At 47.8% G+C, this 15,972-nt stretch overlaps 1 protein-coding gene across 5 annotated transcripts in view; it reads left to right on the forward strand.

Annotated features, from left to right (window-relative positions):
- Positions 1-15,972, forward strand: part of LOC142575692 (NAD kinase-like) — a 160,073-nt gene that overhangs the window by 138,551 nt on the left and 5,550 nt on the right. For 3 of the 5 annotated variants that reach the window (XM_075685250.1, XM_075685251.1, XM_075685246.1), the window contains exons 2-7: positions 5,649-5,732; positions 8,333-8,462; positions 11,136-11,244; positions 13,183-13,268; positions 14,596-14,698; positions 15,218-15,318. In XM_075685250.1, the coding sequence (XP_075541365.1) occupies positions 5,725-5,732; positions 8,333-8,462; positions 11,136-11,244; positions 13,183-13,268; positions 14,596-14,698; positions 15,218-15,318 (537 nt within the window). In that variant the 5' untranslated portion in view covers positions 5,649-5,724. Of the gene's footprint in view, positions 1-3,414; positions 3,905-4,063; positions 4,171-5,648; positions 5,733-8,332; positions 8,463-11,135; positions 11,245-13,182; positions 13,269-14,595; positions 14,699-15,217; positions 15,319-15,972 lie in introns of those variants that run through there. The other 2 variants (XM_075685249.1, XM_075685248.1) reach the window with 2 other exon arrangements.

Raw genomic sequence — 15,972 nt, forward strand, 5'->3', positions numbered from 1 at the left:
ATTTAGGCTTTTGTATATGAAATGTTCAATCTTTAAAGCTTTCCTGTTAGACCAATTTCTGACAGGTATTTGAACAATAAATCCAAAACCCGCCGCTGTTTTGAAGGGCCGGGCATTGGACCTAAGATAGTCGGTAACGTTAACGGTTCGTGGCAAATCATGTCCATTTTCTCCTCTAAAAATTGTCTCTCGTCGCGGTACGCGGGGCATTCTAGTAATATGTGCTCAATTGTCTCTAAGTTGCCACAGTTATCACAGTATAGGGTTAGTGGTAAGCCCTATGCAGTACAGATAATTGTTCGTGTGTGCCACGAACAATTAGCTGCAACACGTAACGTTAGTTGCCGTGCTTCATTGACAACCTCGGGCACTACACCAATATATCTTATGGTTTCACACCAACTTACCGACAAAAGTGGACAAAATTCATCCGTCTTTGGTACAACACAGCACTCGTAATACACGACTAAACGAATGAAAATTAACTGGTACCCTAAAGAAACCAAGATGAAGCTTCACTAATTCATGAGCCCGTAGCTTCACGCTCAAGTGGCTCATGATACAGTATGCTGTGTCAGGAATGTTAGTCCAATCAGGGTGGCGACCGTCATGTGCAGAGCCTCGGGGAATTGCATGCAACAGTATGACTATAGCTGCTTTACTGTTTTTTTTTTCCTCATGCCACATCAACCGATTAATCGGGATTAAATCATTAATCGAAAAAATTGGAGAGTTAAGATTGTCTCGAAAAATGCACAATTTGTAATAAAATCACTTCCATCCCTTGGTGAACGGGTGCCGCAGTGCTACAGTTGACGACGACAACAACAACAACCAAGGAACTGCCTTGATTTTCTTACGTATTTTCCCACCCTTTTGTGTAAAATGAGTAATAATGTGTTTCTGGACCTGCTCCATCCGCCTATCAGTCTAAATCTTCTTAATAATAACCTTTGGTGAGCTTTTGGTACCTACCGCGGGCCTCAGACATGTCGCGCTTGGGTATATATGGCGAAATAATGTCTCCTTGGAGAACGCTTATTCAGACCGGTCCGCGTCGCCGTCCGCGACAGCTGTGGTCTTCGTCGCGCCTGCACATCACATCGTGCCACTCGACGAAACTTCGTCTGCGTTACAAGACGACACCAACGTCCACGGAAACAGCGGTAAACAGAGGGGCGGTTCTCTATAATTCGCGCTGGCCTCCTCAAGTGTGCACGATATTCAGCGACCGGTAGTCTACTCTGCAGCCGCACATAGTTGTAATGAAAGGAAGCTCTACAGAAGTCTTGGCTCTTTACACTAACGCCCCTGAAAAAAAGAAATTTCTTTTTCGGGGGCTTTACTTTACACTGCCGAGCTGCACACTTTAGCGGAGGAGAACGAACAACACAGTGCATTTCAATGTATTACCGAACTGACCGATACCGAAGCGAAGAAGGCCACTGGAAGACTCGGAGCCACTGCTTGGAATTCCGTTTTCAAGAGGGGACACGCCAGCTGCCTTCTCTCATGTCTTATACAAAATAGTGCCAAAAGAAAAAAAAAAAAAGCATCATTCGGAAAATTGCCACAGACGGCTCCTAGGTTGGACCCTATAAGATAGCATTTAGGCTACCACCGAAAATTCAGTGCAGCTGCTGCGCCAGTCTTCCACACAGACTTGAGCTGGGGTTGGCGTTTATGCCCGTGTGCGTGCGCCTAATCCGACGCGCCGAGTCTCTGGACTCAGTGCGTTGTGTCACGTGCATGTGACTATACATAGGACATGCCCAGTGTGACTGACCTCACAGCACGAGGAAGAGCGACACAAGTTGCCTGATGATCTTGCGCGACATTGGCAGGCAACCTTTGTCAAGAGGACGCCATATAGGGCCGTTGGCGTGACGACCGCATGTTTAGTTTTCGGGCTATCCGGGTCTTATTTGATCATTTAAAAAGAGCTGGTCTGGACACACAGGCTTTGATTAGGCTTGCCCGTTTGCGAGTTGCATCTTACGTCTGTCATCGTCGTCAGCCATCGTCGTCGCCCATCATACTCCTCTTTCTTTCTTTCTTTCTCTCTCTCTCTCTCTCTTTCTTTCTTTCTTTCTTTCTTTCTTTCGTTCTCTTCCCCCAGCGCAATGTAGCTGGCTAGTGGAATGTAGTACCTCAGAACGACCTTCCTGACAATACGTCCCCCCCGCCCCACTCATTAAACAAATGTAAAAAAAAAAAAAAACGCGCGCACTACTCTTCAAGCTCCTACAGGTGACAAACACACTTTGCAAGAAAGAACAATGAATACAACAAAGACATTAACGTAACGTAATTAACGCAACGAAACCACTTAATAAAAAAAAATGGCTGTGGCTTAGCTAAGGTTAAGCCCAGGATGCGAAGCATACTAGCCTTTATTTTAGTTGTTGAACCACTGTTTAGCCTGGTGAACTGCTGTTGCTTGGCTATATTTGGTTCGGCTAGACGAAGAAACAACTCATGCGTTACTCTGCTTCGCCTTCAAGAGTGGAACGCGACAGCGTTCCCGTCGACCCGCCAAGGGGTGTAAGACAATGGGCTACGGTGCAGCGACTACGCGCCCCGCATTGGACGCGGTGAGCGTCGAGCAACGCAGCGTTCGGCGCGGCAACGAAATGTGCGCCTGAGCAAGCGACGCAAGCCTGAGCCTTAGAAACAGCTTGTTTCTAAGGCAACACCGCATTCACTAGAGGCGCTTTTGTACCGCTTTGAAGCATCGTACTCGTGGCTCAGTGGTAGCGTCTCCGTCTCACACTCCGGAGAACCTGGTTCGATTCCCACCCAGCCCATCTTGCAAGAGTTGAGCCAAAGTCACCTAGAAACAAGCGCAGCTGCTTATATACTGCCGCGACGCCGCGAGCGACGGCGCGAGTTGGAGCCCCGTTTCTCCTCTGTCGTGACGTCACGGTGTCACGTGGTCAGCCTTGAAGGCGACACCGCCGCGCCTGAGGAGCTGGGTTGAGCTCTAGTAATATGCTTCGCATAAAAGTTCATATCATTAAGCGCGGTCTTTCTTATTCTGCGCCTTTTCATTCAAAGCACGTGTGACGGTGCCCGTGCACACCGCGGCAGGGCTCCGAACGGATCTACAGCTGTAACACCTGAATGCTTCTAAATGCAGGTGTTCTGTCTGGACTGATTGCTGGTACGTTCTACGGCGTTTCCATTCTGTCAGATGAGCGCTCAGAGTTTTATAACCTCGGCAGGAAATGAACGGCGCCGGTAAAGAAAAAAAAAGAGAAAAAGCAACAACAAAAGCCAGCGAAAGTTAACCGGAGCCTCCGCATGCCGCGTGCTTCGAGCCCCCAACGCGGCGGCATATATCGAACGGTGGGCAGGGACGCATTCGGCTGGCGTCCAAGGGCGCCGCACAATCGATGCGCACTCCGCGTCGTACAAGGGCAGCTGGAGTTTCCGTCCCACACTCGCTGTCCGAACGACGAGCACAGCCGTCGGGTTCACGGAGCGCGTCGCACGGATCACTCTCCAAGCCGAGGTAGCAGTATAGCAGTTCGCCACAACAGTATATGCACGCAGCGGCGGCGGCAGCGGCGGGATACAGCGGCGTTGGACGCTTCGGCGCCAGCCGTTACGTGACATCCTTGTCCAAGAAAGAAGGACAACGACGACGTGCGCCGCAGACCAAGAACTCGCCGTTGCAAACGTCGTCTTCTCCTTCGTCGAATCGCGCCGTTCTCTTTTGAGCCGAGGTGTCAAAAGCAGCAGCAGCAGCGACAGCGACTGTAACATCTGATGCTTCTCTGGGAACGGAAGCTCGCCTCGTTGTTCGCCCAAGAAGAAGACGACACAGAGGTGCGCCAGCGGTCGTCGTCTTCGTCCGAGCGTTCGCCCTTCCGAACGACATGGACACCGTTGCTCAGTGCTGGTGAACGTCGTCGTTTTGTGCCCGTTCTCTCGCCGCATGCATTTGCCCGTTATTGGTTTAGCTTATAGCAGCAATACCTGCCTTGGAACCTGCCGATCGCGAGTGTGATTTAAGACGCTGCGATCAGGTGTCGTACGTGGTCGCTGCCGATCGTTGACATAGTTCCGAGCCCACATGGGAAACTTACGGACGTCTCGGCAAACCTGTCGCCGTTCTAGCGCTCTCTCAGTGGAATCGTCGGAAAAGAGAAAGTGGCGCTACACAGGGTAGGCGACATTCGCGACGTTGACTTCGCGACGTTCTTTTAAGAGGCAATCTCCGATCGATCAGTTGTCGATTCCTCGTGAAAATGTATACCGACCTTAAGCACCAGTCGAAACGCTGATGTTAAAAACCGGACGCCAAGGCCGCCTATTGTGCGGTGTGAGACGATTTACCGTCCCTCACATATGGTTTGTGTCGAAATAATCTAACGATATCTGGTATAACTAACGGCATCTTTGGCTTGCTGCTGTCTGCTGTGCAGCGCGATGATATCGCTCCAATAACCGGCCGCTGTAGTCGCATGTCGATGTGGCCAAGGCATACGGAGGCGTCCGCCTTGTGCCCAGTATAAAACGTTGAGGAACCGCAAATGTTGATTCGTTGTAGCCCTTCAGTATACGGCGTCGGTCATATAGTCAAGATTATTTATAACCGTATAGTTTCATCTGTCTAACTTGTTAAGTTGATTCTTCTGTATTACGTTTCGTTAAGCACGTACGGAAAAATGCGTCTGTTCTGTGAATTTAAATTTATTTACCCGAAGCACCAACTTAGGCGTTTCAAAATAACCTGCAAATTGCGTCATTTACCCTGTAAAAAAGCGCAATTATATAACCTGAAGCACTTCAAAGCACTCGTACGGACTGCCGTGCCACAGCTCTATTTTCCCCTAACACATACCGCAAATATTTAGCATAACAGGAAGGAACCGAAGCGTCGAACAGCGAGGCTGACATTTCGATGCCGTCTTTGACCGGTGCAAAGCGCGGCTGCTGGTATTTCAGTTTTAGGAAGGCAACGGGTGGGAGCACGCCAGGGAGTCCCTCGATTTGCAGACAGTGCGTGTTGGTTGCACTGTACTTGGACGTCCCTCCTGGCTGAAGGTGCAAACAGTACTCAATTGCTGTGCTAAACTGGCGGGAAGAACGCATTCTTTACCGTGGTTCAATCACTCGCAATTTTTGTCGGTTCGGTAACGTCAGTATCCTTTTTTTTTTCTTTTTTTTTACCTGTTTGGTCAGAGCAGATGAAATCCTCTGCCGGGTGGTGTACGCTGGAGCACCGATGTCTGTAGTAAGGTGCCGTTGAGACGTGGCACGTGACTTCACGGTCGTCACACTCGAAAACTTTAGCGGCAGTGGTAAGTGCCGCTGTTAAACGCACTTGCCACGCCGTCAGCGAGCGCGATTCTATAGTGAATCACTCACTCACTTCTCTGAATTTATTATTTCAGAAAGTCGGGGTTACCGTTCGGGCCTACCTCTAGACAGTAATGTTTGCTGTCCTACTGCGAGAAGGGACTTCCGTTTGCCGTTGCAACTATAGACTACTCTATATATTTTTTTTTACAGCTTGTTAGCGACATAGATAGAAAATGAGGTACCGTTCCTTCGTGTACATTTTTTTTTATTATTAGACTTTGTTTGCAGAGTGCTTCTCATTCTCAACTATTTCTTTTTTTATTTTATTCTTTGTGCAGGAGAACCCGGTCTCTGAATGCGCCAAGTCCGGTGTACCAGTTCGGACCATGCGGTCGCATCCTCAAGAACTCAGCCATGGTCATGTGAGTTGACAGTGACGTCACCGCTAACGCGGCCGCTCTCGTCACGCCTTCGCTGCCTTATCCTTCCTGGATCATTTCGTATGCGCAGTTAAATTAGTCATCGCGATCACCGTAGAATTATCGCACAAGTGACGCGGAATTGTAACGTCTGAGCTTTCCGCTAAAGTAGTGCGAAATGCGTATGGAAATGTAGTTGTAACACGACGCTGACGTGCTGGCGTGGCCGTATACAGGACAAAAGGTTCAAGGCCAGCAACACTAATGACGTCATCTGGTCAACCAGCTGGTCACAGCGCGCTACCACACAGTGCACAGCGCGCAGGAACTTTCCTGCATTGTACGCCTCTTCGGGAGGAAAATGCGCAACTACCTTCGTGATGATTGTATCGCCGCTCAATGCGTCTACGCAAAATAACATAAGTCGGTCGTTTCGATAAAAGTTCAGCGTATTTTTGGTTAAAAATACCGTCACGCGATGTCGCCATCAGCGCTGCAGGTCTCGTCTGCTCTCCGCTAGCGCGTTTGCCGTTATGCTAACGTTCTCAATTAGAGACGTTCATCACGTCCGTAAATTTATCGCGGTTCACGTAATAGCTGACGCCCTGGAAACTTCGACGGCAGCAGTGGATGGATGGATAGTATGAGCGTAACCGTTGAAAAGGGCTTGTGGCGGATGCCACCAAGCTCGTCAACTTTTATTTTTTCCTGCGCGCCTGTTTCCTACGTTTAGGACCCACAGTTCGTCTTAACAAATCATTCAATCTGAAAAATATCCGTTGCCTTAAACTCTATTTCTTGCTTCCTTCTTTCGTATTACCAGCACTCCTGTGGTCTTTTACTATTTTCCTCCTCAGATTCACTAAGCTTCCTTTACTATCCCTAAATCGCATTTATTCTGGCAAGGTTACTTACGTCCCCACTGACCTCTGCATGTTTATGGCTACACCGCTATTAGTGCCATATTGTTGTGCTTTATATAGCTGCAGTGCCTCGGAAACGTTTTCGTGTTGAGTCTTTGTTCTGGCGGAAGCAGTACGAAAAGCGTTGTGAGCTGATGAATATTGCACCCAACAGATTTAACCTGCAGACGCGTAGAGCGTTGTAATTGCAATTATAATTGAGTGGTCTATAGTTGACGTCATCGTCACACGATAGCTCCACCAGCGCAGCTGTTTTTATGTTTATCGGGTATTCCAGTTATTCTTAAACTGGGATACTGTTATGAAAGGTGAAAATACTCTAAAATATTGAAGTGCGTATATAGTCGCAGTGGAGATACGCGTTTCGTTTTGACAGATGTCACACAGAACCGCAGACACGCTCGCGCTCAACTAACGCCGTGCTTCTTCGAACCCAATTATGCCGCACTATCGTAGCGCTGACCTGCGTGCTCTGTCAAACTGCAGCAAGAGAGGCGGAAACGGCGCACAGCAAAAAAGAAACCGCTCACTCGCAAAAACCAGCTTGCTTGTTTGGCGATGTTCCAGAGTTTTCCTTGTAATGAAGTAGTAAACAGGTAGGTCATTATAACGCTTGCGTACAGCATCCTTCCCACTTCCTCGCATTAACTACTTATAGTCGCCCTTCGAAGTAGGTACCCCGGGAAAAGAAAAGCTTTAAGCCCAAAGATCTTGCTTCCAAGAACTTTTTCTCGGGGATTTCTAGTTTCAACTGTACTGATTTTACGCACAAAGCCCAGCTATATAATGCGCATGCTTTATGTGAATTAGCACTTAGTTTCGAGTCTATGCCGCACATCTGTGATAAGCCCCTGTGTTGTGCTTTTCAGATTTAGAGAACTAAAGCTTAAGATATTACGCGACACTCTGGACATCCCGTCAAGATGACTCAGTTTGCTATACAACGATGGCAGAGAGAGCCATTTTATGTAGTTCATGAACGATGTAAGACACCGCTTAGGTTAAGTTGCGTTTGGCTAAGCTGAGCTAGGGTGAGATAAGTTGGGTTACAAGTACAGAGGCTTATCATCCATCCGCGGTGGAAGCCGAGCCTTGGAAGCAGATTCCTCTGAAAGGTGGCGTACCTTGAAGGGTATGCGAACACGGTAAGGACGACACGGCGCTTGTCGAAAACCAGGGCAGAAATTGCGTTCTCGTTCACCAGCGACTGTACTCTGTCTCAGCATCAATGTGCGATGCAACGTAGTCCTACGAGGGCTGCTAAGACATCACCACATGCTTCACGTGCACTGCGTATTACGCAATAGTATATAGTTCCGTGCTTTGGCGTCGGTTGTAGCGCAGATACGTTGGTTTACTGCACTCAGTCACTTCATAAATGTCTGTTTGTTTACTAATGTCCTAAATAACTGCCTGTAATGCATTCCTTTATTATTGTTATAGAAAGTGACAGCAGCGTGCAACGGGTGCGGATTGATACGTCGCGAGCACGTTGGCTTCCGCTAATTGACTCCTGTGCCCCGTAGCTTTCGCTGCAGTGCAAAAAGATTGCGAAACGGAGTTAGTCGGCGGTGCAGCTGTCGACTCCCGTCCTTGTTTCCCATCGGCTGATTGCCTGTATAACCGAAGCTCCGGTGTGTGGCGCCTAATTAGCCCTGTTCTCCGTGCCCCGCTGTCCAGGACCATACAGGACCCCGCGGGCCAGCGGCTGACGTGGCACAAGCCGCCGCTGTCTGTGCTCGTCATCAAGAAGCCCATGGACGCCACCGTCGTCAAGCCCTTCAACGAGCTCGTCGAGTGGCTCATCTGGGTAAGGCACAACAGGCACTGTATTCGCGCAGCTGTGAACTGCAGTGTACGGACGATATATATCGTGCCCACGTTCAGTTTTCCATGATGCACGCCGCGGTTCTCCCAGTTGCGCTGCTGGCGTTGCGCTGCTGAGCTCGAGGCCACGGGTTCGATCCCAGCCGCGACGGTTGTATCTTCATGGGGACGGAATACAAAAAGAAAAGAAAAGCAAATTTCGCAGTATACCATCTTACTTTCCACGGTAATGCGTTTAGATATGAATCAACACAGTGACGAAATTGTATTGCCACCGTCTAAACGGCTTATGTATGAGGCGCGTACTGCAGCGGGACTCCTCTTTCGCGCTTCCCTGGCGCCATCTGGCAGAGACACCGCGGAGCCTGTGCGTGGCCTCCGAAATGCACGGCGCGCCGGTGCGAACGAATGCTGAGAAACGTGTGATGCGGCGACCGGGCTCCTTTCTCGAGCTTTCTTTTCTTTTTTTCTGGACGCGCTGTGACATCTGGTGGTGCTGCCGAGAAGTCTCCGCGTGGCCTCCGAGACCAGAAGCGTGGCGCGCCGGTGCCTGCGAACGCCGAGAATTGTTCGCTCGCTTGCCGCACACCCGGTGACACACACTGAGTGACCCAAGCTGTCGAGAGGTTCGTAGAATTTAAGAGCGGCACGTGCCCAGTGCATCTGTGACGCGGCCTGCTAATGCGTCCGGTTGCTGACCTTGAGGAACACTTGTGACATGGCTTCGATTGCGCCCAGCGAAGGAAAACGTTTAAGAGCCTTTTCCGTCATTGTAGAGCGGCACATTCCCGGCGGCACGCGCCTAGATTACTCAGGCTGGCGTCAAAGACGTTCATTGAAAGGCCGGCACGCACCTTTCAGGTGCTCAGGACCCAAGTAGGCATCAAAGAGGTTCATAAATAGGTTCACGACGGCGTGACCGCGCCTATGGCGTCCCTATAGTTGCTGTCGCCATGAAACACTCAAGGGGACCACCTGAAGCAAAGCGCGTGCCACTCATAACTGAAGTTGCTGGCCCGAACACCGTCGCGGCAAGCCGGCTCACACGTCCGCTGACCTGTGATGGCATCTTAAACTGGCTACGAATAAACTTTTTTTTTTTTCGGGCGACTTTTTCTGACAGAAAATGATGATGATTAAAACATGATGATGATACGCGTTGCCATCGCCACATAATTTGAACAGAGTGGGCTCAAAAATTACAAAGTCGAAAATGTTGTGCCAGTACTCCTTTAAGATGAGGACTTCGCACTGCTCAAGCAAGTTCAATATTCTCTCAATATTCTCTTTGAACAACAGCACAATGAAGCCGGATACTGTTCTAGTTGCCAAATATAGTGTCGCCATCGTACGTGCTTGAATGTTCAAATACAAAAGAAAGAAAGAAAGAAAGAAAGAAAGAAAGAGAAACTAAACGGCGGAAGAGCTATTGCGCGTGGAAATCGATTTGTAGTCCTTGTCGCACGTACGTACACGCGGCCTCCCGCACGAGGTGAGGTTGCAAAAAGAGTTGTTATACCGCCGGTTCTCGAGAAACCGCTGCATTTCTCGCGAACTTGCAGAACCGCCGCCGAGATTGGCGCCGTTAGCCGTCATTACGATGTACTGCTGGACCAAATTTACGAGAAAATGAATCGGGAAATCTAGCGGAATAGCGCGTACAACTGCAATCTTTGTCCCTGTTTCGAGAGACCGCCGCTAGCAACGTCACCGTGTGGAACTTGGCTCGGTGTTTGGTAACGGCCTGCAACGCAAAGATTTCCCATGAATGTTTCTAGATTCCTCTTTTTCTTTTGAACATAACATGAGTTTGAAGATGTGTTGAGGCATAAATTGTATGCCTAGTGCCGGGCAACGTTATGACAATCATCCCTTTTTACTGTGCACATCTGCTCCCTGTCTTTCTTTTTATTCTTTTTTTGTATCTGCGTGGCCGTATTGTAATTCGCTTTGTGCCTTAGGCTGTATTTCACTTTATAGTTACACAATCGTATTCGTACATTTCTTTCATATATTAACCTCATGCTGTCGTAGAGGACCCCCGGGCACACTCAAGTCGCTTGTAACAGGCTTTTCTCTGGGTGACCCCCAACAATTTCGTTGGAGATGAAGCAAATTCTGAATCGGAATCTGAAGATTTGACGCCAGGCGAGAGCACGAATTTTGGCTTTCTATCGGGCCGCCCCCATTTACAATGCATTTGAGACGCGCGAGCGCCGTCGTTTAGGCAAATTTACTGCTAGTTAAATTTCCCAATATATAAGCTACACGCTAAATTCTCCTCAGCGTTGTTATTGGAATTTACACTTGGGTTCTGGAATATTTTCTCTTTTATTATTTGCAAGTATTAGCCCGTCATATTTAAAAACAATCGTCAAAAGGCAACCAGCGTTGGGATCGAGGCTTACTTGTTGGTCAGCGAACTCCCTTTGAAAAAAGGCAAGTTCAGAAGGCAGCGCAAGCGGCCCGATATAGACTACTGCGTGTAGATTAGGTTCCGTTAAGTGAGGTTGTAGGAGTGACTTTTATACGCCTTCGCCCGTTGCAGCATGTCTTTGTCGCGCCCTTTGTGCACTGACGTTGCTTGCACGGAATGTCATTGACAACGCTACATTCACTGTGCCCACTCGGGTGCTTCTGTTCTCTGTCATGGCAGGTCAAAAACATGGTTGTTTTCGTTGAAGACGCCATCTTGGAGGACCCCTTCCTGAAGAACAACAAGGCCTTCCTGGAGGTCAAGGACAAGCTCTGCACCTTCAACGAAGGTACCGCCCATGTCGCCAAGCGACATCATATAGAGAGAAAAGAAACAAATAAGAAAAAAAAACGTAATGATAGAGTGACTCAAAAATAATGGACGAGACTAAAAAGACGTGCTAAAGCTGTCACATAGTCACTCGAACGAGAAGATTCGAAACCGAAATGCTCAATTTATCGTTAGTAATTAACCGCACGAAGCCCTGCAGACAATGAAGCCTCGGAAAGCACAGGGGAGATAAACTGTTGTTTTTAACTGAAATCTAGAAATAATAAGCAACAGGACAATTAAAGTGGACGAAATGACAACCTGCCGCCGGAGAGAGATGAATTCACACCGCCCGCATTGCGCGTGCAGTGCTATTTATCAATTGATCTACAACGCGCGGCTGCTATCCTCTCGTCTGCTTTCTTGGGTGCATGTGGATGTGTACAAGACCTGGCGTCGGGAGTGTTATTCAGCGCCACTCAAGGCCCTGGTGGCGGATGGAACATCCTTTTGACGGCTGATAGTCACGCATTACTAAAAAAAAACAAAAAAATCACACGCCTGAGCGGCTCACGCGCAGCACATTCACAGCGTATGCTGGAGGAGCGGCCTTCCATAGCGGCTCCATTTTCGGCACCACGCACTAGAGCGTATTCTATGGAGGACGTCCTCTATGGGACATTTGTGGGGTACTACAGAGCGGGATCGTATAACTTCGTCCTCCTGCAAATTTATTCTTTTAATATCACCAATTATTTCAGCTTTTACGCCACTGCCGCTGTCGTGGTAAAATAGACATTCGTGCAGGATGGGGATAATTGAGTCGGCTTGAAGTATGGGGGAAGCAAAAAACAAAGAACATTCAAAATTAACACAGCTCAGTGAGTTTTTCTAAGTACGAACCAACACATGGTCTCCGTGCCACAACGACAATATGCCGCGTTATAACTGTAGCTGAGCACTAAAGATTGACATAGAGCTATCTAACTTGTTCGCGTATTCTGCTGCCGAATTAATTCATGACCACCCGACGCTGCATGTAAATATTGATTCAGTGACGCGTACTGAGAAACCGATTCCATTTGATAACTGCGCACAGTGTAATCGCACAGACTGGAGTGCTAAACGGCTGCAACAAACAGCTGTTGCAAGAGCCTGTACTGATCAGAAAGTACACATGCCCCGTAGCTGGCTAGTTGCCACCGAAATATCTATGAACAAATCGTACGAATTAGGCTAGAAAGAAGAAAGATTGACGGCTCACACCTATAGCGGTAAAGTTTAGTAAGATTGAATGAATCTTTATTTCCCATTTGACAGCGGAGGAGGGTGTGCAAAAAAGCATAGGTGAAATTGGAGATGCCCATCTTTACATTTATGTGCACCTACAAATTAGAAGTTTCCTACTACTATTGACACAACATTCAAAAAGTAACGAAAACATTCAAAGTCTTTCTTCAGGCATAGAGGCCGCTAGGCGGAAACGCGCTGTGAACAATGAAGAGCTGTTTCAGAAGAGCTAACCGACCTTCTGATTGAGGAATCGACCTTTGTCGAAAGGTGACCCGCCGGTATGACGCACTTTGCCTGGATCATCCTTTCTTCTTATTATTCGAAGTACAATTGTGCAGTAACGTATGGATAACAGTTACCACACATGAAGGCGGAAATGTACACCTCCGCAAATTGCAACGTGAAAAAAGAAAAAATAGCGCCGGAACCGTCATTTATAGCGATTTAGTTTCCATTCGCTTCGCCCTTCGCTTGCACGCCGCTGCCACCCTTGTCGATCAGCCACTGGGTGCGACGGATAAAGAGTGTGAATGGCAAGCGAAATGTACAGTGCTGCGTGCACAATGCGCCCCCCCCCCCCCCCCCCCGTGTTTTGCGCCTGCAGCATCGGCCAGAAGACTGCGTATATGTAAACGGACCCCGCGTGTGTTGTCTTTTCCGTCAGGCAGAGATGAGCTCACAGACCGGATCGACTTCATCATCTGTCTCGGCGGAGACGGCACTCTGCTCTACGCTTCTTCGCTCTTTCAGGTGGGTTTGCTCTGAGAAACTATTGGCCGTGACCAGGACGCCACTCCCTTCCATTACTGCACACTGGCTGCATCTGTAGCAAGAACAAAGAAAGAAATATGCGCAGAGTCGCTGCGAATTTAACTCTTATATATAGGATCAGCAATGTATTTTAACGGTGCGTGCAGTAGTAGTAGCTGAGATTATCGCCCGTACAGCCCAACAGTGTGACGTTTGATACGGGCACGTCTTGTCTCCTCGCTATAGTTGCGTGCATTGAAGGCGGAGCTGCGAATCTGAAGAGCACCGACTTTTGGGCTAGTTGGTTACGCATAGCAAATCACGGTCAAGCGTGCACAAACAAGGACAGAGTGAGGAGTAGACAACACAAGCGCTTGTGTCGTGTGATTGCGGGGTTGACCGCAATCTGCTATGCGAATCCGGGACCTTATTCAAGAAAAGAAAGAAAAAAAAACGTCCTTACGCTGCAGAATTGTTCAAGAGAATACGCCAATCGTGTTGCTGGGCGTCATATTAACGGAGGTGGTCGGCCAATGTCAAACATCAGTTACGAACGAAACGTTTTGTGGATTCGGCCTATGGTTGGTTCGTTCAAAGTGCAGAATAAGTTGTTCACTTGTCGGATGCGCATCCGTGCAACATTTGCGACAGTGATTCCGCAAGCTCCTGACCACAGCACTCGCCAAATTTACATTCTTAACACGGTAACCTTTAATAGAGCCGCACGATTGAACGTCGTTGTGAGATCTGGAAATCGCAAGTTAAAAGAAACACCTGCGTTGGTCGTGGAGCGCTGAAATAATTGGTCAAAGCATAACGAGAACTTCAAGAGCACACCTTGGTGACCTTTGTTTTGAAGAACGTGAAAATGCGGTCCGTTATAAAAGTCACCGTGTTAAAGGTGCTCGAAAGACTCACTTGAAAGAACAACGCTACATGGGAACTTGCATAATTTGTCAGAGGGAGCCAGTTCTTCACGCTATGGGCGAAGTGTGTCGAATTCCAATTGCAAGGAGTGCACGTACGTTCCTGAGGCAGCGAGTGCCTCTCGGCTGAATCAAACATTCTGTTAGGAATTACGGCCACGTGACACTGAATAAAAGTATCACAAGCATGTTCATTACAAGAACGCCTGCTTTGTGCAGGAGGGTCAGGATCGTTTACCCCAGCAAGTATCAACAGTTAAGAAACCACACAAAACATTATTCAACAGGAATGCTGCTTAACAAGCACCATGCAGCTATGGATGGTTTAGACTCCCCCGACTGATTACGGACTGAATGTCTTTTTTTCTCTCTCTTTTTTTTTCATTTTTTGCCGTCGACAGCAAAGCGTGCCCCCCGTGATGGCTTTCCACATGGGCTCCCTGGGATTCCTCACTCCGTTCGACTTTGACAACTTCCAGGACAAGGTCAACAATGTGCTCGAAGGTATGGTCTCAGCAACCGCCTTGGTGACCAGCGCGCCACCATTTCACTGTGAACCTGCCGTTCACTTGCGTTACCGTGCGTGTGTTCGAGGAGGGAAGTGAAATTGAAGAGAACTGATTACGCTGTAGAAATTACCAGCGTCAACTTCTTTGCGTCTCTAAAGGCAGTTACGAACTCCCAACGAACAACAGGTTTCGTCTTGCATTTGCAATACGTGGCGCTCTCTCGTTTAATCCGTTAATTGATGACGATGATTTTGGTGCTTTGTAACGCAAGGGCCCCGAAACAAAAGGTGTCAAAGTGGGCAAACAGTGCCAGAGTGCATTGATTAGGGCAATCTGTTTAATTACTTATTTCATTAAAATCTCGCGTCACCTTTATGCGGGTCGACTGCTCTGAAATCAGTACAGGGCAAGTTCTTTATTTCTTTAATCATCGTCTTTTAGAAATTTCGAACGATTTTTCCCGAAACACCCTGTTACATCGCGCACTGAATAGCGCTTCTTTTTCCCCACGCAGGGCATGCTGCACTCACGTTACGGAGCCGACTAAAATGCAGCATATACCGCAGTGAGAGCGATCCCAACGACAATAATCTCAACTGCAACTCATCCTGCCTAGTAAGCACCAGCATTCATTCATTCATTCATTCATTCATTCATTCATTCATTCATTCATTCATTCATTCATTCATTCATTCATTCATTCATTCGTGTTTCTCGCCGAATTTATAGGCCGACTGCGACAGTATATTGGACTAATGAGAACTTTCTTATGTGTTTCATACGTATTTAATTAAGTATTTTACGTCTATTTGAATAACTTTACCTCGGAATTGGCCCCGACGTGCAGCTTCCTCTGCAACTTTCCCTGTTACTTATTTCCACCTCTAACTGAAACTTGATTATTAACAAATTATCGTCGCGTTGAAGGCACTGTCATGATTAGAAAACGTGAGGGGCAGTGACCACTCTAGCATTTGTTCAGTTTACGTTTTCCTGTGTCAGCTTTTTACTTACAATATGAATTAATTGTCGCAGAAATTCAGACACACTACTCACCAGTAAAGTTATATCAAGTTATAACGTCCTCTTCTCATATGAGCTAACTTTTTCACTTCTTGCTTGTTAAATTCTCTTGATACTTCTGCACTCTTCTTTTCTTATTTTTTTCTTTTTTAGAAACGACTCTCCGGGCCTTGTGAACAGCAAGTACGTTCTTGAGCTTTAACTATGATACACTATAAGTACTGTAAACGCCCCGATATAAGACGA

This window comes from Dermacentor variabilis, chromosome 3, assembly GCF_050947875.1.
Source record: "Dermacentor variabilis isolate Ectoservices chromosome 3, ASM5094787v1, whole genome shotgun sequence".
Lineage (NCBI taxonomy): Eukaryota > Metazoa > Arthropoda > Arachnida > Ixodida > Ixodidae > Dermacentor > Dermacentor variabilis.